At 47.1% G+C, this 22,728-nt stretch overlaps 1 protein-coding gene across 1 annotated transcript in view; it reads left to right on the forward strand.

Annotated features, from left to right (window-relative positions):
• Nucleotides 1-4,694: 4,694 nt before the first annotated feature.
• ZNRF3 (zinc and ring finger 3) overlaps nucleotides 4,695-22,728 on the forward strand; it is a 134,514-nt gene continuing 116,480 nt past the window's right edge. The window contains exon 1 of the mRNA XM_074356163.1: nucleotides 4,695-5,252. Within this exon, the coding sequence (XP_074212264.1) occupies nucleotides 4,959-5,252 (294 nt within the window). The 5' untranslated portion in view covers nucleotides 4,695-4,958. The remainder of the gene's footprint in view (nucleotides 5,253-22,728) is intronic.

Here is a 22,728-nt window from a genome sequence, read left to right on the forward strand (position 1 = left end):
CCTCAAGCAGATATTGCATCCTGAGGATAGCTTCCTCTTGTGGGCAAAGGTTCAGCCCACACATACAACTATCTCTTTTATATAGTGCAGCATTTATACTTCTCAGATGTTGGAATCTCTTCTTCTTCCTCTGCCTTGACAGCCTAGATGTGACATTTAATGACCTGGTCCAATCAGATTCTACTTTGTCAGCCTTCTCTTCTGTGGCTTTTAGGCCAAAAACATATTTATTTTTGGACCTGTCTGTGTATTTATTTGGCCCCATACAGCAATATAAATATAAATCTATTGCAAACATTTTAAAACTAGGAGACACCACAAATATATTTGGATTTTTGCTTCTTTTGAACAACTCAGAAGATCTGTGCACCCTGGGCCCACATTCCCCAGAGCAGTGGTGCTTGGGAGTGGCCCTCTGGACTGGCCACATGTTCCCAGGCCACCACTCCCAAGGGTGTTCCCGCCCGAGGCCCCTCCACCACTTACCCTCTCACTTGCTGGTTGTTTTTGCTTACACCTGGCCCACCTCACTCACATTCCCTGCCTGGCCCCTGGAGCACTGTTTGAGTTTGTGACTCCTGGTTGGGTGGCCACTGCAAATCAGGGACAGGTTGAAGCAGGGTTTAAACCACTGATGAATCGGGCCCAGATTGGCCTTCCGCCTCAAGGCTCAAAGTAGACATAGATTGATGGTATACTTCAAAGGCAGAAGACACACTTCTAAGAGTTTTTAAGAACTGCCGCTACTTGTCTGTGTAACATCTATTGTACCTTTCAAGAGAATTGTATGATCTTTAAATACAATAAATTAAAGTTTCCAGAAATAGATATAAATACTGTGGAAGAATGATACCATGTTTTAAATTTGAATCACTTTAAAGACACAATTTGAGATTCAAACTCTTAAAAAATGACTGTAAAGTAAAGTGGACTTTATTATAATCTTTTATGACTTTGCTAACTGTTCCATGTAGTAATAAATGTTTGCAGAAGGATGGAAGGAGAGAAGAAAGGAAAGAAGGAAAAGGAAGGAAACTGCTTGCACATGGGGACTGGCTAATCCATTTTTTAAAAATTTAATTTGTAAATAACTGGAAGTTGCAAGAATAGTACAGAGAGGTCCCCTGTCCCCATTTCATAGATTCCCCATTTCATAGATTCCCCCAGTGCTAACATCTTCCATGCCTGCAGGCCAATCCCTTTTCATATTCCAGTGGCATGTGGTAGGTGTTCAATAAAGTTTATTGAATGCATATGTTTGCATGTAGAAAATAAATGTCATCATCTGTTGATTTAGCCGGTTGGTCGCTTTATTTTATTAACTTTGAATAGGTAATATACGTGCATGGAACAAATTCAACATGTACAAAGTGTATACAGGGAAGAGTACGTCTCCCTCCTTTTCCCACCTCCCAGTCACCCAGATGCCACTCTGGAGGCAACTATTTATTCATTTCTTATATCTCCTTCCACACATAGTTAATGTTTGCAAGCCTTCACATTCTGTTGCCTCCTCACCGTCCCCCCTCCATTGTAGAAAATTATATGCACATCTTTTCCACTTAGCAGTATACATTGGAGATCGTTTTATATAAGTTCATAGAGTGCTTCTTCATTCTTTTTAATGACTATTTAATATGTGTTCCATTATACAGTAAATAGGTGTATCATAAAATAATGTATTTAACTAATCCCCTATTGATAGGCATTTAGGTTTGTTTTTATTATTAAAAACAATACTGCAGTGAATATCCATGTCTGTTTTTATTTACCAGAGAGACGGTCTCTTTAGGTACCTAAGCATATGTTTTATGGATCTGAAATCCCCGAAGTTCACTATGTGGTCATATAAATAGAACTTTGATGGCAGAAAATTTCCCGAAGATTGGTGTGGCTTCTGGCCTAAGTCAGTGAGATTTGCTCTAGGTCTGGCGGGTTTAACTGATGCTGACGCACTTGTTCGCCATTATTTTCATCTGAGTTCTCTCTGGTAAGTAGAAAAAAAACAAGATCAGTTACACTCAGGATGATCTATTAGGGATGTGCCTTGAAGGATTGTGAAAGTGCCTTACTTCGCTTCCCTCCTATCACTTGATCCCGCTCCCTGATTTAGCCCTTGCTCCTGGCCAACATGCCTTACATCTTATTTGAAGTTACTTTCTATCTTGCCTTACTGCCCATCAGATTTTGGTGAAATTTCATTACTCAGAAAGTACCTCCAATTCTAAAGAGCTTTATACTGCTAAGAGATGAATCATGTTACCTTTGTGTTGCTGGCCTGTGTCTTACTATCCATACCTTTCTTGAAGCAGATTTTTAAAAAAATCTAAACTGGTTTCTTTTTTTCACCACAGTCCTTGAGGGAAGGACTACTACTCTTCTCCACGTTCAGAAGTTATTTTGTTCCCACGAAGCCCAGTACTCCTAAACAGCTGTTAACAAGCTGCCCCAAATGTCTGCAAAATGAGAGGGATACACAACAGTGAGCTTATCACTCATTCATTTAGTCATTAATTCATGCAACAAATATTTATTGAGGCAATACCAGGCAGCCTCAGCCTAAGCCACTGAATAAGACAAGATCCTTGCCATTACAGAGTTTGTTCTCTGGCATGTGTGTTTATGGGGTGTGGAGGAGAGTGAATAAGCAAATCATCTAGTATGTTAGAAGGTGATGAACGCTACAGAATGGTGGGGAGGGGGGTGGGCAGGCCAAAGGAGGTTGGGAGTGGGGGACGGGGGCACACTGCTATTTTAAATACAGTAGCCTGGCTAGACCTTGTTGAGGGTGCGAGATTTGAACTAAGACTTCAAAGAACACAGCATATCCTCACCCCAGTATCCTGTGTGTTATGTGTGTGTGTGCATAAAAAAATCACTGATGGCTTTGCATTTGCTTAACAACTATATTGAGCTATAATGCATACACCATTAAACTCACCCTTTTAAAGTGTACCATTTAGTAATTTTTAGTGTATTTACAGAGCTGTGCGACCATCACCATTATCTAATTCCAGAACATGTTCATCACCCGCCAAAGAAACCCTTTAGTAGTCACTACCCATTCCTGCATCCCCCTAGTGCCTGGCAACCACTAACCTACTTTCTGTCTCTGTCGATTGGCCTGTTCTGGACATTTCATATAAATGGAATCATGTTCAATGTGGTCCTTTGCAGCCAGCTTCTTTCACGTTGCATGTGTTCAAGGTTCATCCCTGTTGTAGCAAGCATCAGTACTGCATTCGTTGAAGAATAATGTGCCATTGTATGGATACACCACATTTGTTTATCCATTCATCAGTTGATGGTGACCTTGAGTTTTAAATATTGCAGAGTGTCATGCATGGACTACAGTGATGACCTTCCCCTTAAGGACTGGACTGTGCCATAGGAGACTGACAATGGGAGAACACTGTCAGGACTGCTGTTGCTCAGTCCAGTCAGTACTGGTTAGGCTTGGTTCTGGAGAAACTAGGAAGCTGCCATACTCCAAGCCCTGCTTTTCCAGGTGTCTTCCTTCCGAGCAGAAGCTCTGGGTGGTCCAAATGCAGCAACACAGACCTGTGGGGTTTTTCTTTCAATTGTATTTTCTATTCCATATTTGGAAAATATTTATTATACTTTAAAATATAACCTTGGTAAGTTGTTTACCCAAGACAATTCTCAATGAGTTTTCTTTTCTTTTCTTTTCTTTTTTTAAATGTTGTGGGTGGGGTAGCAAGTAGAAGCAGATCTTCCTAACCAAATATTTGCCAGTATCTGAACAAAGCTGTTCTGGTCAAAGAAGGAAGACTCCACGAAGGAAGTGTGAATTGAATCTGGATTTTGAAGGTTCGATTCTGAGAGGAATAGATAAGGAAAGGGCATGTTCCAAAGAGTAGCAGGGAATTCAAAGTTTTATCTTCCGGGTGACTGGGAACCCTTGGGTCCTGGAGCACGTATCTTAGGTACGTTAATTTGGCAGCTATCCTCTGCGCCTAAAGGGTGATGGTGTTGGAATCCTCAGGACTTCTGCACACGGCGAGAATCAAAGTTTCACAACTTCTCTCGAGGGGGGTGTTTCAGTTACAGCCTCTGGGGCTGCGGAAAGATTATCTCCATCAAAGTCCAAATGGCTTAATGGCTTTTCACCCGCCGCGCCCCACCCACCCCTTACACACAGTCGAGAGTAACTGTCTAAGCGACACCAGTGCAAGAACCGGACACGCCCCGGCATGGCCGAGCTGCAAACCGCCCCAGACCGCCGGAGCCCTTCCCGTTTGATCCTGAAGGTGGGGGTGGGAGTGGAAGGCCAGTTGCGGTGGCTCCGCTCCAGGGAACTGTGGATTGGGCCGGGGTAGCCGGGAAGGACAAGAATCTAACTCCTGCACGGGACCACGAGGAGTGGGGCCTCCAGAGGGGACGCACATCACCCTGGTGTAGGATGTGGTCTCCTTTCGCGCCGAACTCCAGCAACCGCCAGGAGAAATGTCTGCCGCCGAAGGCGGAGCGCGGCCGAAGGGGTGGAGCTACAGCGCGGGGGCGGAGCGAGGATGAGGGGGCGGGGCAAGACAGCAGGAGGTGGGCGGGGCGACATCAAGGGGGTGGGGCGCAGGCGGCCGGCGAGGGGCGGAGCGAACACGGGGGCGTGTCCTGCCAGCCGGCCCTGGCCCCGCCCCCGCCGCAGGCGCGCCCGTCCCGCCTACCCGCTCCCCCCGGCGGCCGCGGCGGTCGAGCGTGGGGAGGGAGGGGAGAGCGGGTCACGACGTTGCCGGGGCGGGGATAACCCCTCACGTGGAGCAGATGAAAGGGCCGCGGCGCGACGGCCGGGGGAGCCGAGCCGAGCCTGCGACCCACAAAGCAGCCGCCGCCGCCGCCGTCGCGATGGGGCTGTGAGGCGTCCGCCCGCGCTCGGTCCTCAGCCGGCCCGCGACTATGCCCGGCCGCGCCCGCCCTCCGCGCCCTCCCGCCGCAGGACCATGAGGCCGCGCTCGGGCGGGCGCCCAGGGGCCCCGGGCCGCCGCCGCCTCCGCCGCCGCCCCCAAGGCCCCCGCGGCCGCCGTCTGCCGCCGCCGCCGCCGCTGCCGCTGCTGCTCGGGCTGTTGCTGGCGGCCGCGGGGCCCGGCGCTGCGCGGGCCAAGGAGACGGCGTTCGTGGAGGTGGTGCTGTTCGAATCGAGCCCGAGCGGCGACTACACCACCTACACCACCGGCCTCACGGGCCGCTTCTCGCGGGCCGGGGCCACGCTCAGCGCGGAGGGCGAGATTGTGCAGGTAGCTGCCCGCCGCCCGGGCCCCGTGCCGCCGCCGCCACAAGATGGCTCCGGGGGCTGCGCCCGCCGACCCCGCCGCGGGCTGGCGGGCGGGCGTGGGGGCGGGAGGCGCGGCGAGGAGGCCGGCGGCATCCCTCCCTGGCTGGCGGGCGGGCGGGCGGGACGTGGCCTCCGGGGCGCTGCAGTGGGGGGCGAGCGCACGTGGGGGCTCGGCCTCCTGTGAGTCCGGGGAATGGGAAAGGACCCCGGGTCCGGGCACCCACGTTGGGGCGGCCCCCTTGGGCCTTTTGGGCATTCGGTTTGCCTCAGGTGGGAGTCCCGGGAACTACCTGTTGATTGCCAACTTTGGAAAGATATGTGATGAAGGATGGGGCGGCATGTTTCAGGTTGTAGGCTGTACTTCCCACCCATGCATGTTCCTTTTGGGAGTAGCCAAGCTTGTGTGAGGGGCTGCACAGCATCAGCTTCTCCGGTGGAACCTGCCGCCAGCCTCACCTGAGCGCTGACACTCCTGCAGGGCTCTGGACAAGCAGCATCAGGCAGGAGAGCAGCGGGAGCTGGCCGAGGAGTGGGGATCGCGGGTGCCCTGGAGTCGCCGAAGCAGGCAGCCCTCGCTGCGTGCCTCAGATTACAGAGGGTGGGAGGGAGGCTGCCTGCCCGCTCCTCAGCCAAGGACTTCTGCAGAGGGCCTGGAAATTGGGAGACAGGGTCGCTCGTTGACAGAGCCTCCACCTTGCTCCAAATGAAAGAGGTGTGCGTTCTTAAGGAAGTTAGTTAGGGAGAGATTTAAGCTGTCCCCACTCTTTGGAGGAGGGACTCTGAGCCCAAGCCTCTGTATTCTGTAGATGGTGAACTGAGTAGATGCCTTCCTGTTTCCTTGGCGGTGATTTTATCAACTTGTTAGTAGACAGCCAGCACACTTAACTGCGGTTAATATGCACGCCTGGGATGGGGACAATTTGAAACGGTTGGCTTGTCTTTGAACCTTCTGGGAGTGAAGAGATGGCTGCAGGGCTGTACGCTTTGGGACTTACGCGCTTTATTCTTGGATGAGTTATGAATGAAGAGAAGGAGACAGAATGGAATAACTGCAAGCGGCCTCTCCTTTCACTTCCCTTGGTGCAGGCTCGAAGCCCTGCATAGGACAGGGACCCTGTGGTCCTTAGAGGTGTGTCCTTACATCCTCGTCTTAAACTTCTGCAGGATAAATAGAAGGGAAAACACTTCTTATTTGAGTTCACATAGGTTAAAGGCTTTTGGACTTTTTTCTTTGCTGCTGTTATAATTATGGTCTTTACAAGCTTTAGAGACCATGGTCTGCTGAAGATTACTACACATTTCAGTTGCAACCTTTAAGCATAGTTTGAATCTTAAAGCTTACTCCTTGTGACTCCTTCTTCCTCTTTGAGGCTTTCACTGTGCCCTGATGCCTTTAGAAAATGTTTGATTTACAGCCTTCTAAGAGAAAAGATGTTTTAATGTGGCACTTCACTTTCTGAAGGAGACTTTTGAAGTTTGCGATTTTTATCTGCAGTGTTTTAACTTGTGCTCTTTCTCCCTGGTAGTTTGTCTGGTGAGCTATCCATTATAAGTAGTGCTATGCTTTGGAGATAATCTTGGGTTCGCCATTTAATACAAAATTAGCAGTTTAAACACACCATTTGTAACTATTTTATCCTTGTGAGTGGAGAGATAATGTGTGAATTTGGCAGAATGAATCTATTCTCTTTTGAAACTTTTTGAAGTGCTTATCTAACTCCTTTGTAGTCCATTAGCCTAACCCCCCCCCAAAGTCAACAATTACTAAGTAAAGAAAAAAATGACTTAAATGGTATTTAAAAGTTTACCTGTTAAGCAATCACTAATAGGTGTCCTTAATTCCCTTATAACTGCAGTAATGCTGTTGAGTTTATCTGAGCTGTCTGAATAGTCATTTCTTGGGGTTCTCACTCTATATCTTTAATAACTTTATTGTGGGGCCTACTTGCTGAACCTCTCTGTGTGCATAGGTGGAGCTCAGCGTGGCTTTAAGGGCTGTGTGTGGACAGAGGCTGGCATGCTTTGATTAGTTCTTCTAATGCTGCCTGAGTGAAGGAACTGGTGTGGCCCCTGTCAGCCCCAGAGAGCTTTTTGTAAGGAAAGCTGGTGTTTTAGGATCGCTGCGAGGGAATGTAACATTTTGCGTGAGAAATGAGAATGTAGAAGAAACAAAGTGGTGTTCAGTTTCAGATTAATCGTGTTTTCTTAGTGCCCTTGTTGAACTTTTCAGCCTCCTTTTATTTACTATCTTGAAAAAAAACTCTGCATAGCTTGCTATTTAATATTTTATGTCTTCATAGCAGAGTTCATTTTCCTTTATCTAAACTGAAATAGTAGCATGGTAGCATTGCTTTTGTTATTTCCCGTAGGATTCCGTAGCACTGTTGTTCATGCTTTAGGGGAGAAAAGAACCTGTTTGGGAGACTCTCTCCATTAAGAATTCTAAGATAGGAAATTGGTTTGTATTACTGATTTTTTTTCTTCTCTCCCTACTGTATGCAGTGAAAGTGTGTGTATGTATACGTTTATACAATGGATACCTTATCATTGTCTGGTTTGCTCAGATACTTCTAATGAGAATACCTGTTCATTCATCTGCATGGGTTAGGGTAAGGAAAGGCCTGATTAAGGAGAGAGAGAGAGGGAGAGAGAGTGTGTGTGAGTGTGTGTGAGTGTGTGTATGTGTGTGTGTGTGTGTGAGAGAGAGAGAGAGAGAGAGAGGGAGAGAGATAGTAGTTCAAACCTGAGGTTAGTCACCAGGAGTCTTGATTCTATGTGCATTTTAGGCTTAAATAACTTTCCCAAGGTCACCAGTGTGCACTAAAAGAAAAGAGGTGTTTTTCTTTTTTAAATCTTCATCTGTGAAAGTTGTGGAAACAATGTATGAATATGAAATGCTATTAATTACTTTTGTTATCTTATTTATTCATGCAGCATTAGAGCCCATTTGCTTGTGTCAGGCACACAGTGTGAATGCTGGAGGAATTACTCTTCTGTAGTTCTGAAATGTGGAACTTTAAAGAGTTCTTAGACATATTGATATATATTTCATCTTTGAACCAATTTGTTGCTATTAATGAGATCTTTATCTGAAGCTTTCAGACTTGGCTGTTCAACTCACATGGTTAGTGATGTTAAATAAAGGGCCAATTAAACACTGGCTAGTGGTATGGACTGTTTAAGCAAACAAAGAAAATTTGCATAGCTAGAGGTGAAAGATTGTTTTAAAGTAGAAATGCCTTTTTTTTCTCTTGAAGTCAAATATTTAGAAACGCTTGAGAAATTCATTTGTAGAAGGAATCTGAATGTTAGGTTTTGTGTAACTTTAAAATTGGCCTTTCTGGACCCTGGGTTAAGTGTTGAATGGTCTTGAAGGCAGAGCTTGTAGAGAATATTCAGAAACTGAGCCAGTGCCATTAGCAGTGAGGGATGGGAAGAGAGCTGGGTGGTGGTTTAGAAAGGCTGAGTGAGGTCCTTAAATAGCCAGTGTTAACTAAGGGTATCACAGAGAATAATTTTAGGAAACTAATTCCTCCGCCTTGTTTCCCTGTCAGTGTGTTTCTGCAGTTCAACATTTGATCAAACACTTTCTTTTCATCTCCATTTTAAGTTAACTTAACAGGCCTGCCTCTAAAAATTGACTTGGCCTAATAGAACAATTGTGCGCTGACAGCTGACCTGGATTTACCCAGAAAGGGATTGCTGACTGTCTTGTCAGAAGGGCCTCCGTGGGTTAAAACCAAGCATTTGATTTGGTGAAAAACATTAGGGCTGTGTTTTGTGTCCGCATGAATTCTCGGGGGTTCTTACTTTCTCTCTTGTTCCCTGAGATCCCATGGGTGTTACTAATACAGTTCTGAATGGAGATTAGATGGTCGTGGGAGGTGAATGTGGAGACCAGAAACAGGCTGGTGATGGTTTCCACTTAGGAGCATTTATTTTGTATGGGGCACTGTGCCAAGCATACCATGTGTTTGCTTATCCAGTCTTTAACATGGAATCAACAACTGTTGCCACCCATTTTACAGATGAGGAAACTGAGGCGGAAAAAAGGCGTTTTTGACCTCTCCAACCTCACACAGCTAGCAAATGATCAAACCTGGGTTGAAAGCCAGGTCTGTCTGGCCCCTTTGTTCCTGTTATTGCCTAATCAATCGAACTTGGCTAGTTGGGTCTTGATAACAATTCAAGTCTAATTTTTAACAGTCTAGCCTAGAGATTCTTAACCTGAGGGTCACAGACTTTCAGAGACAGTCTGTGGACACTTGAAATTGTACACACAACCTTGTGTATGCACACTGTTATTTTCTTGAGAAGATAACGTAGTTTTGCCTCTTGGTGGGTTCTGCGATGCCCTTCTTCCCCAAGAGGAAAAAGAGAAGCACTAATCTAGCACCTGTCATCAGATAGTCCATTACTAACAATTCAAGTGGAGTGATGTGGGGCTCAGGCTGGCAAGAATTGTAGAGAAGTCTCCAGGTTTGTGTGTCTCCACTAAGCATGCTCATTGATAGAATTTTTTTTTTTTTTAACCAAAGCCTTGTTCTGTCCCGGATACTGTATTGCTGTAGCCTTCTGGAGTTCACAGCCCCTTACAGAGACTGACATGGGTCCATGGATAAATGATAATCTTTCCCAACTGGGTTTCCCCACAGATCTGAGCCCTTGATCCTAAAGGCATCCACTGTCTGTAATGAAGTAACTTCTGTCTTGTGTGTCTGTCTGGTATTAGTTACGTGCCTCATCCTTGGGAGCAGTGAGAAACTAGTCACTCCAAGAACTTTCTGCATTTAATATCAATTCACTATGTCATGCACCTGGGACTAACATAATGTTGTAGGTCAGTTATACTTCAATTAAAAAAAAAAGAATTTTCTGCGTTTAGATGGTGATGCTCTGAATGCAGGGTGTGGAGTGGAGTGTGGGCGTGGACCTTTTCAGTATCCACTGGAAAATGAGGCAGAGTGTCTGTTGATGTTGAAATGCCTTAAAAGCAACTCCTCACATCTTCCCTTGCGGACCTGGGCACAGGGCTGTTTGTTTTTGTTCATCTCTGGATCCGCCCCTGGGTCCCCAGTGCCTGTTCCTTATCAGACACTGGCTATTTAGTGAATGAATGATGGATTTACAGTGGACACCAGGCAGGCTGTGGGTCTTAATAGGCTTGGATTAATTGATGAGAACAACTTCATTTGGCTTGGCTGATACATTCTGAGATTAGCTTTTCTTTTTGGTTATTTCCAGAAGCTTGCTTGATTAGATGGAAAGAATAGGCCTCTCTCTGGTTCCGGTAGACCCACTGGTATTAAAATACCAGGTTGTATGAAAGTGACCTGTGTGTGTGCGTGTTCCGGGGTAGGCTCCCTGGCATTACAGAGATCTAAAGACATTCTTTTCATGATAAACCACTGAATATTGAGAAAGCCCTAATGTGGACAGCTGTTGTGGATGGACAGTCACAGGAAGAATAATTCACGGCTAAGCCCTAGTGTCCCTGGGGAAAACAATAAAGGTTTGGTATTCAGCCTTATCATTAACCTGCATATATGTCATGTGAAAACTCTGCTTCTTGCTGCTGTTTCCCAAGTCTGGAGAATGTGGGTTTGCAGTTCAAGACAAAAATGACATTTCCGTCCATCTTGATAATTCAAAGAACCAGATCCAGCCCTCTAATGTGTTAGATAAGGAGACTGAGGTCCAGAGAAGTGAAGCACCTTGCCTATGGCCATATGGCAAGGTAGCGATGACCCTGGAAGACTTTTTGGGTCTTCTGACCCCCAGGCTTGTGCCTTTATGTCCCCACCAAGTATAGCAGGGAGAGTCAGTGCAGAAGCATGCCTTATGATCAGGTGTACAATTGAGGAAAGCCAGGCCTCCTTAAATTGTACACTGGGTTTAAGTGGTTGCTTTTCTCCTTTAATTTAGATTTTAAGTTGCTCCTTCTTCCTCTGTCAGAGCTTTTAAAAATAGGTGGTAATGATCACAAGCTTCTTGTGTGCCAGGCCCTGGGCACAATGCTGTGCTTACATTTAACGGGCGAAGCAGATAGGATGCCCCAGGTTTTCAGATGAGGAAGCTAAGCTCGCAGAGGTAAAGTCACTTGTCGAAGTCACTGAGCAGGTCGATAGCAGGGCTCAGATTCAAACCCAGGTCTGTGTGATTCTAAGGCATTTCTGTTTTTACAAGGCTGCTTTACTTGGCACTTTCTGCTGCTTGGGATGAGATTATGGGAACTAATGGTGGAATTTAGAGTCGGGTATAAACCCAGACTGATGGACCAAGAAATGAGTCTATAATTTCAGCTGAGAAAACCCGCTACCCTTAGAGGTTTGTTTCCTTCTTTCCTTCCTTCTCTTTTCCTCTCTTTCTTCTTTTTTCAATCACAGAGTCTCATTCTACCTTGTTTTTTCCATGAAGAGCCAACCTGCCAAGGCTGGGAAGAGGGACCAGTGACGTGAAGTACACAACTGTTGCTTGATGGCACTTCCGTTGTTTTCCTGGCTGTTGGGAAAATTGGAATGGCCACGGTGCTCTGGCATTTAAAGGGATTTCTGGTGCAAGACACACGTCCTTCCTGTGGCCGACTTTTTAGGGCCATTTCAGAGCCTGCATGGCTTTCTCCAAAAAGGTCTTGTCCCCTGTTTCTCACCTTTCTCACTTTACACAGTCTGCATGTCCCCTACTTGATTTATAAGACGGTGAAAACCTAAAGCTGTGGGTTCCCACTGCTCATTTCATCCTCCTGGCTGTTAAACCTACCCATGGGTCTGCATCGTACAGCTGACAGGCATGCATTCTGTCCCCCAGACCCTGCGTGAAGCAAGGCAGCAGGAGCAGGGGCCAGTGAGATGCTGGCCCTGCCCACAGGCAGCTGAGTGCAGGGGGCAGACAGCGTGCCAAACTGTTGGGGGACACATCTGTGGGGCACTGAGGGAACACCTGGCCCAGGTGCTACGTTTAGACCTGGGCAACTTGTTCTGAAGAAACATGTATATAATGACACAGTATGTGGATTTGCACCTTCTGGTCTTTTCCGACTCATTTTTTACTTACCTTTGAAGTTAAAGCTGATAACCCCTTTGTAGAGACGTGCCTTTATACCTGTCAAACAGGATGGGGAGGGAGTAAAGAGTAGAGGTTCTTTGTTCCATTTGCAGCTTGAATGAGATGTTTTAAAATCTGACTTTTAGCGGCTCTGTTGACTCATGGTAGTGTGAAGAGAATGAGGTCAGCTGGCCTATTGTGGTTCAAGGGAGAGCGTTTTATTTTTATTACCCTTGAGATGTGTTGTAAGACTTGATATTAACCCCCTTCTCTCCCCAGCAGCCAGTGTGATATGGATGTTTAAACTCAAGGTGTAGAGTTGATTTGTTGAAAACAAACTTTGATGAATCTAGAAGTTTCATGGGGAAATGGATGTTGGAATGGGGGACTTCTGGTCTCCTGGTGCAGAACTTACTGCATTTTTTTAAAATAAGAGAGTGGGAGTGGTGCTTGATTTAGGTGTGTATACAGGGAACCATTCAGTGCTGTAAGAATTTAATTAAAACTTGATTTTCTACTTGCACTGAGTGCACTAACTTATATCAGACATTTATTGAGTTCCTACCATGGAGACACTCTAGACAGGAAACGTATTTTTTATGCGCCCACAGTACAGTCTCTGATTTGTGGATGTCATTTCTGTGATTTCTCCCATATGAATTTGGGCAGTTGAACTAGCTGTACGTAGTAAACTGAGGCTGAGAGTGTAAGTAAGCGTCTCAAGGCCACAGAGCTGGGATTGAACTTGGGTCATTTGGAGAAAAGCTCACTGACCCACTTGCTTGAGGACCTGGGTGTATTTTGGTAGCATATGGGCAAAAATGTTAGAATAGATTCATTTTACATTCCTCTTGTCAGGGCCAAAGTCTTCCTTTAAAAAAAATCATCTGTAACTTATTTTTTAATTATAAAAATAATACATGTTTATTGTAGAATACTTGGAAAATACAGAAAAGGGTGAAAAAGAAAATCAATCCTGCTGCCTATGCAAAACCTCTGTTAACCTTTTGTGTTTTGGTACAGTTTTCCTTTCGTTTTTCCTATGAGCTTAGAGGGATTTTTAAGAAAATTGGAAAAAACATTACCTAGTGTTTATAATCCTTCATGCACCTTGAGTATTTTCCTGTTCCTAATAAATACTCTGTGAGATTTTTAATGTCTTGTTTTTCATTATTGTAAGTGACACTGTGAGGAATATCTTGTCTCTATCTCTTGATTATTTTCACGGAATCGAGTTCTAGAATTGGGACCATGGGGTCAAGAGGTGTATACACTCTTGATGCGTAGTGTGAGTTTGCTCCGCGGACTCCCCCACCAGGTTGGCATGTGTGTTTCCACACACCCCTGCTCACAATGGGTGGTATCTGTTTCTTTAAAAAAACAAAACAAAGCAAAAAACAACTTCATAACAGTGAAAGGCTACCTATTCCTATGGTTTAGTAAATGGTAAAATCCTGGCTCTTTTCCTCTGCCATGAGGATCCGGGTTATGACTAACGTCTGCATTGAAGGGAAGGAGCCGGGCCTGGTAGCGGGCACCTCCCTCTAGGTGTACCCGCGCCCAGTTCAGGAGCAGCAGGCCGCCCTTGTGTTCTGGGTGGGGACGCAGTGGCTGTCCAGGCACATAGCCGTGCCTGGAGGCCTGGAAGAGCCCATCCAGGAGGGACCACTGTGCTGTGGGCACAGCCGTGGCAGCAGATTGTGGCCCAGGAGGGTGCTGCTGCGGTCCGTGTTTTCTGCCCTGTCTCTTTCCCATGGAGCAGCCCCTCTGCTCATGAGCAGGCCACGTGCCGAAGGCTGAACGAGTCCGTCCTCTCATCCAGTGTGGTTGGCAGAGAGGCATTACTGCCAAGCACCAGACTACCAGGGTGCATCTAAACAGTCGGCCCACGGGCTGAAAACAGCTGCCTGCTGTTCTGTTTGATCCCTGTTAAAAATCTAGAAATTTTACATAAAAATCTGGAGCTTTGGCTCTTCTTAAAAAATGAGAAGGTCTGACAACGCTGGGTCCACATTCCCAGGTGGCAACAGCCTGTCTGCCCCACCGTGGGACAGCAGCTGCCCTCTTGAGCTGGGACCCAGGCCCCAGTTTACAAGTTTCTTCTGCCTGATGGCTGCTTCGTGCTTGCGGTGACAGTCCTGCGGTTACCTGTGTGGTGACTGTGGGCACTGGCACGTGCCGTCCTGTCTATTGCTGGAAGTTCTGGAGCCGAAAGCTTTTAAGTTGTGCTTGGTGAGTCTCCATTCTCTCCCTTCTCAGCTGTCTGTGTGTCAGATGGCCCTGGTGGCTTTATGACACTTCACTGGACCCCGTGAGCCTCAAGGTCTGCCACTGGGGAAGGTCACCCTGCCCTGGCCTGACCAGAATGCTTTTTTCACGTTGATGTAGGTGTTTCTGTTTTCTCTTGGACTTCCTGAAGGCTGAAGTCCCACAGCCGTTTGGCCTGTGCCTTCATTCAGGTCTTTGTCCCTTCTCTCTTTTTGCTCCCTGGTTTCTTTTGACTGGAAAGTCCCTGTTGCACTGGAGGGTGCTCCCCTCTTCCAGTGAGGGCGCTGTGGGCCAGGTGCTTGGGCCTTTGGTCCCCGAGAGGAGCTGGCGTAGAGCTCGGGTCTTGGGGTGCCCAGGTACTGGTTTTTCTGGAATGGCATCCCACTTTGGTGGTTGAGGTCCAGCGCATGTTCCACGTGCCTGTGCTTTAGGGACCCTGTGCACTTTCACCTGTGCTACCGTGTTTCCCCCTCCCAGCTAGGAGCGCCTTCCCTGATTCTGCCCAGAAGGCCGCCTGCTCTTCAGGGTGCCCTGGGTGCCAAGGCTTGTCCCACACTCGACGTAGAGTGCTTTCCTCTGTATCTAATTGTACACTTTTACTTAAATGCATTTGACATTGTGCATTCAGCACCTTTGTGCGAGTTTTGGAACCATCACTGGGTACCCGGAGACTTGGCATCTTTTCAGAAAGTGCCTCCGTCTTGGAGTAGGTGGTAAGCAGGCGGCTAATGGCATGTAAAGAATGTTGCAAGCGTGACTTGCAGAGTCCTTTCAAAATTTAAATCAAAGTAGCTTGTGGCCAAGTCAGAGGAAATGATGGACTTGCTCTTTCCTGGCTGACCTTACCTCTTCACGCCCGACGACGCTGCCCAAGCATCTCCCTGCCTCACGGTCTTTCCTCCCATCAGTCCCCCCCCCCCCCCACCAGATTCATCTTTCTAAAGTAACCTCTGATCTTTAATTTCCCTTGATCAGAATCTTTCCTTGCCATCCCCTGGCTTACTCGTGAGCTGAGTATAGAGGCGACCTGGGACGCAGGCCTGGGGCCTGGGTTCCTGCCCTTATTTCCTGGCTGGGTCCCGGGCTTTCCCCGCTCTGTGCCCTTCATTCCCGACTGCCCTTCTGCGGGGATACATTTCTATACCTCGGCGTTCCCGCCCGCCATCTTTGCCCCGTCCTCTTCCTTTCCTCTCTCCTAGGAACCACACCTGCCGTCACACTTCCTGTCCTTCCCATCATGCATGTTCCAGTTCTGCCATCTACCGTTCCCTTCCACCAAAGCACTCCATTTTTCACTTCTCTGCTGGTCTCCAGTACCTGATTGTAGGCATTCTTTTATTTATGTTTTCTTTCCCCCACAAGATCACAGCTCCCAGCAGAGAGGGCTGGTGTCTTAACTCATCCCCCAGGTGCCTTGCAATAAAACACTTAAATATGTACTGAATTGAAATTCTTCTCCTAGGTCATGATACTTTGGGATAGGATAGTAGTGATGGGGATGTTAGTGCGGCCAGAAAGAGACTTGGCTTTTTGAGGGAGAGCTTTCTGTGATTGTAGAAACAATTCACAAGACATGGGTGTGTCCTAGGGTGATTCCAAATAGTTGGGATGGACCAGCATCTCAAAATAATTTCACCTTGCCTCTGTTCTCCAAGTCTGGAAAAAGGATGTGGGGCAAGGAGGTAGCACGATCTAAGTCCTCCCAGACTGGAGTGTGGCTGTCTGGGTGTGTTGTTCAAAGCATGCTGGAGAAGGGAACATCTCGGCCTGACTGTAGACTTTTAGGGAGTATGTTTTATTTAAATATGAACAATATTTTGTCACATAGAAAACCGGTATTTTAGGGAATAGTAAAAGTTATATGTAACTCCAGAGTGACTCATCCTGACCTACCTTTGTACCATATTGTTTACTCAATCCCCCTCCCTCCTGCCTTGGAAGTTCTGGTGGGGCCTTGAGGTGTGGGAAGCAGTTCTGAAGGATTACAATAGTATTCTAAAGAGTCCAGCAGACTACGTGTGGAAGATATTTAGATTTCAATTTAATAAACATGCGATTTTCTACTTTTTAAGGGGCCTACCATAAGTATTGGGAAATGATTACATTATTGCTTCATTACACACAGGTTGGCATGTTGGTATTTTGGGGGGTTATTGTTGCTGTTTTTGTGGAATGGTGGCTATTATGTGGGTACTGGGACCTTCAGAAATACTCCAGAATCTATCCATGATGTGTTATATTTCACTTGTCCTACGGGGTTGTCATGCCTTTTCATGGCAGGTCCACTCCAGAAATGTTCTGGTGCCCGTCATTAAATGTCACCCTCACCCAGGGAATTAAATGAACAGCTAATGTGTAGTTTTGAAATTTTGGTGTTACTAGGTTTAAATCTCTTTGACACATATAAACTTGCTTGTGGCATTAAATGTGCCGTACGGGTGATTCAGGGTCCAGTGGCAGTGGTAATTTTTGCATTTCCTGACTCTTGTGTTTAAATTTGCAGTCTCAACATTGCATCACCATAGGTTTTCACATTTAATGAATATTTATGTTGAGCCGAGTTCTATACGAATGCGGTGGTTTCTGACTTGATTATAGCTTGCTGTGTGCTGTGGCCAGGAGTGCCCTACAGACAACAGAGCTGGCACACGTCTCAGCATGCCAAGCCCTGGCGGATGTGGTTAGGGACCACGGTGACTGGTCCTCTGGTTGCCATGCCAACCTTGTTTTTGGAAGGGGGAGGCCTAAAACAGCAGTGGGATGGGGGTAGAGTAGTTTTGAATATTCTAAGTTTGAAATTATTCCCCATATGTGCCCCTACAGGGAAGATGTAGAAAACTGACCACATGCTCAGATAAGATTAATTAATTTTCTTAATAATTAATTTTCTTAATTTGCTTATGCAAGGCTGTTTTAATTGTCCTCTTGCAAACCTGTCGAAGTTCATATATGAGTGTCTTCCCTCCTTGCTGCAGGTTAAATAGGGAATCTTCTGTCTCTTAATATTTACAGACCCCCTCCCTCTCACCTCCCGTCCACATCCCTTGCCCTCTAGTAACTCTGTGATCTAGTGATGGCTGACTCGGGGAGGGGAGGGAAAAGGACCAGAGGCAGATTGGATGGGGGCTCCCCCTCCCCTGCTCCTTATGTTCATTCCTTTCTGCTCCCCATCTCAAGGCCTGTCCTCTCCTCTCCCTAGTCTTTTATGTTCATCAAAGACCGTGGTCACAGGTGCTACCACCCGTAAGTGGGCTCTTAGGATGCCAAGCAACTCTCAAGGTTTGGCATTCAGAGCTGGGACAGGAAGAGGAGTGTTGTGTCCAACACTGGCATGCTGTTTGCCCCTTTGCAAGTGGTGTCCACGTAATAAATTCTGTGGTGCTTGGTGTTGTGCAGTGAAATGTCCAGAAGGGAATTAATCAGGCCGAGTAGATAGGAGTCCTGAATGGCCGAGTGGGATGGGGCGCTTGGGCAGCATCCTCTGTCCAGCACCCCTTCACAAGCAGAGCCCTGAGCCGCTGGAAGCAGGGCTTGTGCAGCTGGAGCTTTCCTGTGTAGGGGAGGGCCTGCCCTCAGGCTCATCACGCAAAGAAGCAAACCTTCCACCCTTTTGAATGGAAACTTAGTATTTCAGAAGGGGATGCTGACCACAAGTTTTATCATTGCTTGCTGACTTGGCGATCCCTCTGTGACTCTCCAGTAGATTGGCTCTGTCTCCAGGGCAGGGCTGATGTCTTTATCTTTTGACATTTTGCCACTCCAACACAAAGGATCCCTTTGTGAATTAGGGAAAGATGTCCCTTCCTCAAAACACCTGACTTCTCTTTGCCACATATGGGCCATACTGTGGATCTAGGATGACTCCAGAAGTGAGCGGCGCCTCCTGGAGTTGTGCGTGCACGGGGCCGTCTTCCTTTGCTGGTGTGGCACCTGTCTCAAAGCTGTTACCGCCTCTCTAGTGCTTCTCTCTCAGCAATTCTGATTTACTGCTTCTGACTTCTGTAGTTCAGTCCTGGAAAACAGGGAACAATGTTTGCCAGAATTGAGTGTAAAGTCAAGAAACAAGATACCAAGGCGAGTAAGGAGTTTAGTATGGTGGATTCTGGACATCTGCTTTGTCTGTTTTTTTGCTTTGCTGACCGGAGTGGGGCCCTCTGGCCTTGGGTACATTATAATGAAATGGACAGGCCTTTTGTGGAGCAGAAATGGCACCACCATTTCATGGGAGAAGATACAGGTGTCTACCTGATGAGCAACTTACAAATTAACTTTCAGACTATAACCTGATTTGAGTATAAATTCTCTTTAATTCTGTGTTACACCTTAGAGCCACTTGTATTTGAGAGGAGTTGGGAGGACACTTCTGTGTTAACATGTGAACATTGACATGGCTATTACAAGCAGTAGTCTTCACCTTTGCTGTGCAGACACCCAAGATTCGTTAGGTTCTTGAAAGCATGTTGGAAGTTTTACAGAACAGAGTGATTCTGGATTTCTTTTGCTGATGGGAGAGGCAACTGAGTGCCAAGTCTGGACTCCGACTCTGCCAGTTACCTGCTGTGGAAAGGTGACTTTGCCTCTCTGGGTCTCAGTTTCTTCATCTGTAAAATGGAGATGAGTTACTGACAACAGGCACTTTGTGTTTCGTGTTGATAAGGATGTTGATGAAGAAAATAATGTGCATAGTTTCATAATGTTCCTCATATACATTAACGTTTCTGTTGTAGTTCTCAAATGGTTGAACATTGTTATTCTAAAGGAGTAGTTTATCAAAGTGAGAGCGTTCAAAGTGCGGCTCATCGGGAAGAGAAGAGGTCTTATTGTAGGGATCACTGTCTCCACGCTCAGTGCCTGACCACTGGCACCTGTGTCCTTTCTCCCCAGGGGTGGGAGTGAGGGTGGGTGGGGCTCCTAGGAGGGCCCTTGTGTGCCCTTGCGAGAGGCTCAGGTGTCCGCCCCTTACGGACCCCACTTGTCTCACCTCTGTGTCCTGGGAGGGGTGCTTTGCTGCAGTTCATTGTCTCACCCCTACCCTCCACAGCTGGGTCCCTGTCCATGCCTCCAGCTCCGTCGCTTGGGACCGTGAACACACACAAAGACGCGCGTGTGAACTGTACATACAGCGTACGGGAGCCCGGGAGCCCGGGAGCCTGGGAACCTGGGATCCTGGGATCCTTGGCCAGTCTGCCTGTTGTTCCCAATGCCACTGGGCCGGCATCGGGGCCGTCAACAATGCTTTGAAGGGAAGCGGGCGCCGGATGGCTTCTCAGGATCCGGCCTCGGCACGTGGAATGTGGTGATATGCTCAGGCTGTACTCGGGGGGCCTCATTATGTGGGACCCATGGCAAGCACAAGTGACTTCTGCACTCGATTTGATCCAGTGTGTGATGGTGCCAAAGCAAATACTTTATTAATCTTAAACCCCCAAGTTAGACACGTTGACTTTTTCTAAAAATGGGAATGGTAGGAGTGCATTGTGGGATTTTTTTTTTTTTTTGATAACTCCCCCCAACCCCTCTGCCAAGACCGGGCAGTGCATTCCTCTCATTGAATGGAGAAGGTAGTTTCCGTCTCAGTCTACCCCTTCTTGCACGTTCCTGGGATGGGGTGATGGGAAGATGCCCCTTCTCGTTCTCTGCAGGTGTGCTTTCTCCCCACCAAGAGGGAACCGCCTCTTTCTGCTTCAAGGCCAAAAAAATCCTGCTCCTGAGAGAGGAGCTGCCATCCTGATAGAACTTCCCTAACTAGGGGCTCTTCCTGGATTCCTTAAGATTCTGATGGAGAATGTGTGTAGGAAAACTGGGGTGACCTCCAGTGTGTCTGGGGAGGCTCAGCCATCATTTCCCCCGAGGCCCGAGAGTGAACGAGCCAGATCAGGAGATGAAGGGCTTCCCACCTGGTGTCTTAGGTAAAGGGCCCACTCACAGGGTGGGGGAACGGATCTGGTGTCAGGAAGTGATCTTGTTCTTATCCAGTCCAAACTAGGGAAAAAAGTGCTTCTAAATAAGCAGGCAGCCTAACCTTACCTCGGAAAACGATTCTGGGCTCGCCTCCTCCCTTCTCTCCGCTCGGCCTCTGAGGGGACCTGGTGGGATTTACCCACTTTGAAGTCCTAAGGTGCTATTTTAATACTTTTCTTTTACACTGCAGGTTTCGAGACCGATTTAACTAGATTCTGGAGGGAGCTCACTTTACAGCATTCTTAAGAGCTCGGACAATCTTGAAAGAGTTAAACTCTAATTAGCTCATTCCTAAGGTATTTAATGCCCTTATTAAAACTCAACTGCTTGTTCACTTTTTTCTTCAGTGAATCAGATTTCTCGAGGAGCTGAGCCCTCACTCCTCAGATCACAGGCTCACATGTTGAAGCTGGCAGTGCTAGAGGCTAGTTCCTATCTGTGTGACAGCATTTTTAATTTAACAGGACCGCCTTTGATGTTCCCAAATATTTATAGGCAGCTTTAGATCATTTCAGTGTGTGCTTTCTTTTTCTTTTCTTTTCTTCTCTCTCTCTCTCTCTTTTTTAACTGGAGCAAAAGTTCTTCCTCATGCAACCGCCTTCCTTTTATCCTGTTAGTTTATTTTTGTTTCCTTTGCAGCTTTGGTGAAGGCTCTTTGGCTGCATTCACACACACAAGATTGACCCTTCCTTTTTGCTTTTTTGGTAAAGACCACCTCTCTGCATCATCCTGCCTGCCTCCGATGGCTTAAGGCACTTCTCTTGGTCCCTTGACTTTCTAGAGGCTGAGGGTTTTTTTTTTTTTTTTTTTTTTTTTTTTCCAATTTGGCTCAGGAATCTGCTCTCTGGCTAACCTGAAAGCTTTCAGATCAGCGTGGAGACCTGGGCAATGTGTGTGGAGGTGTCTCCTTATGAGTGACCAGGCTGCACTGTCCTGCTCTGCCTGAGTATCTTGACTGGCTTCAGCGAGTTATGATTTATGAGGTAACTTGGCAGATGCTGTCGTAGTTGGGGCAGGAAATACAGATGGACAGAACTCTGTCCTGATCTTTGCAGGCCTGCTCCATTTGGCTTTGCTGGATTTCCTGGCCTCAAGTAAGAGAGAATCATAGACTTCAGTCTCGGGAATGGGAAAAACAGCTGTGATGTAGATTTGTTAAACCATTAAGGAAAAGGAAAAGGAAACTTTGTACCAATCAAATCAAATGGCAGAACACAGGGCAGTGGTTTCTCCAGCCTGGACTCTGGGCAAACATTCTGCTTGTGAAACAATCCAAGTTATTAACCCTCAGCTGCTGTCACTTACCTGGACCAGGAACCATTCATGGCTGCCTCCGTCATTGTTGGCTCTGCCTCCTACCACAGGGAAGGCTTTTGGGGCTGAAGTTCACATAGATAGTTGGTAAAATATTTGAATGAATGAATACCGTGTTGGACACTATCCTTGGGGCTTTACCCTGTTGGTCCCACTAGATCCTCAGGACGATTCTGAGCCATAAGAGGTTCCGTTCCTGTGTTTTTAGATGAGGACACCAAGGTGCAGAGACTGGAGCACAGGACTGTGTTTACAGCCTCACCATAAGGCAGTTTGAGGCAGGTAAACACGATGGAGGTCCACTAACCTCTTACAGCTAAAACCCTTTTACAGCTGACATCTACTGTATTCTGAGAGTTGCATTCTGAGAGTCCAGAGCTGACCAGGCTCTTGCCATGTGAGGGGCACAGTGGTGAAGAGCACGGCCCTGGGGTCAGACGGCTCAGTGTTTGCATCCCAGCTCTGCTACTGCCAGCTCTGTCACCTTGGCCAGGTCACCCCACCTCCCTGAACCTCTTTTTCCTCATCTCTAACATGGGACAATATAGCTTGTACCTCCAAAGGATCGTGAGGACTGAATGAGATAATACATGTAATGTGTACAGCAAGTGCTTAGTACATGTCACCCCTGGTGGCTGTTGCTGCTGTAGAGTCATCACTCTCAAGGAGTTCACGGTCCTACAGGAAAGACAGATATTAGTCGGGTAATCCAGGTAAACTTGGTAGCTACAGCAGAGAGATGTGCTCATGCTTAGCAGGGGCCCAAGACAGAGCCCCTGGCTTGAGTTTCCATATTCTTTCACTCAGCAGATGTGTATCAGGTGCCTGCCCTATGCTCTGCAGAGCCTTTG

This window comes from Camelus bactrianus, chromosome 32 (assembly GCF_048773025.1).
Source record: "Camelus bactrianus isolate YW-2024 breed Bactrian camel chromosome 32, ASM4877302v1, whole genome shotgun sequence".
Classification (NCBI taxonomy): Eukaryota; Metazoa; Chordata; class Mammalia; order Artiodactyla; family Camelidae; genus Camelus; species Camelus bactrianus.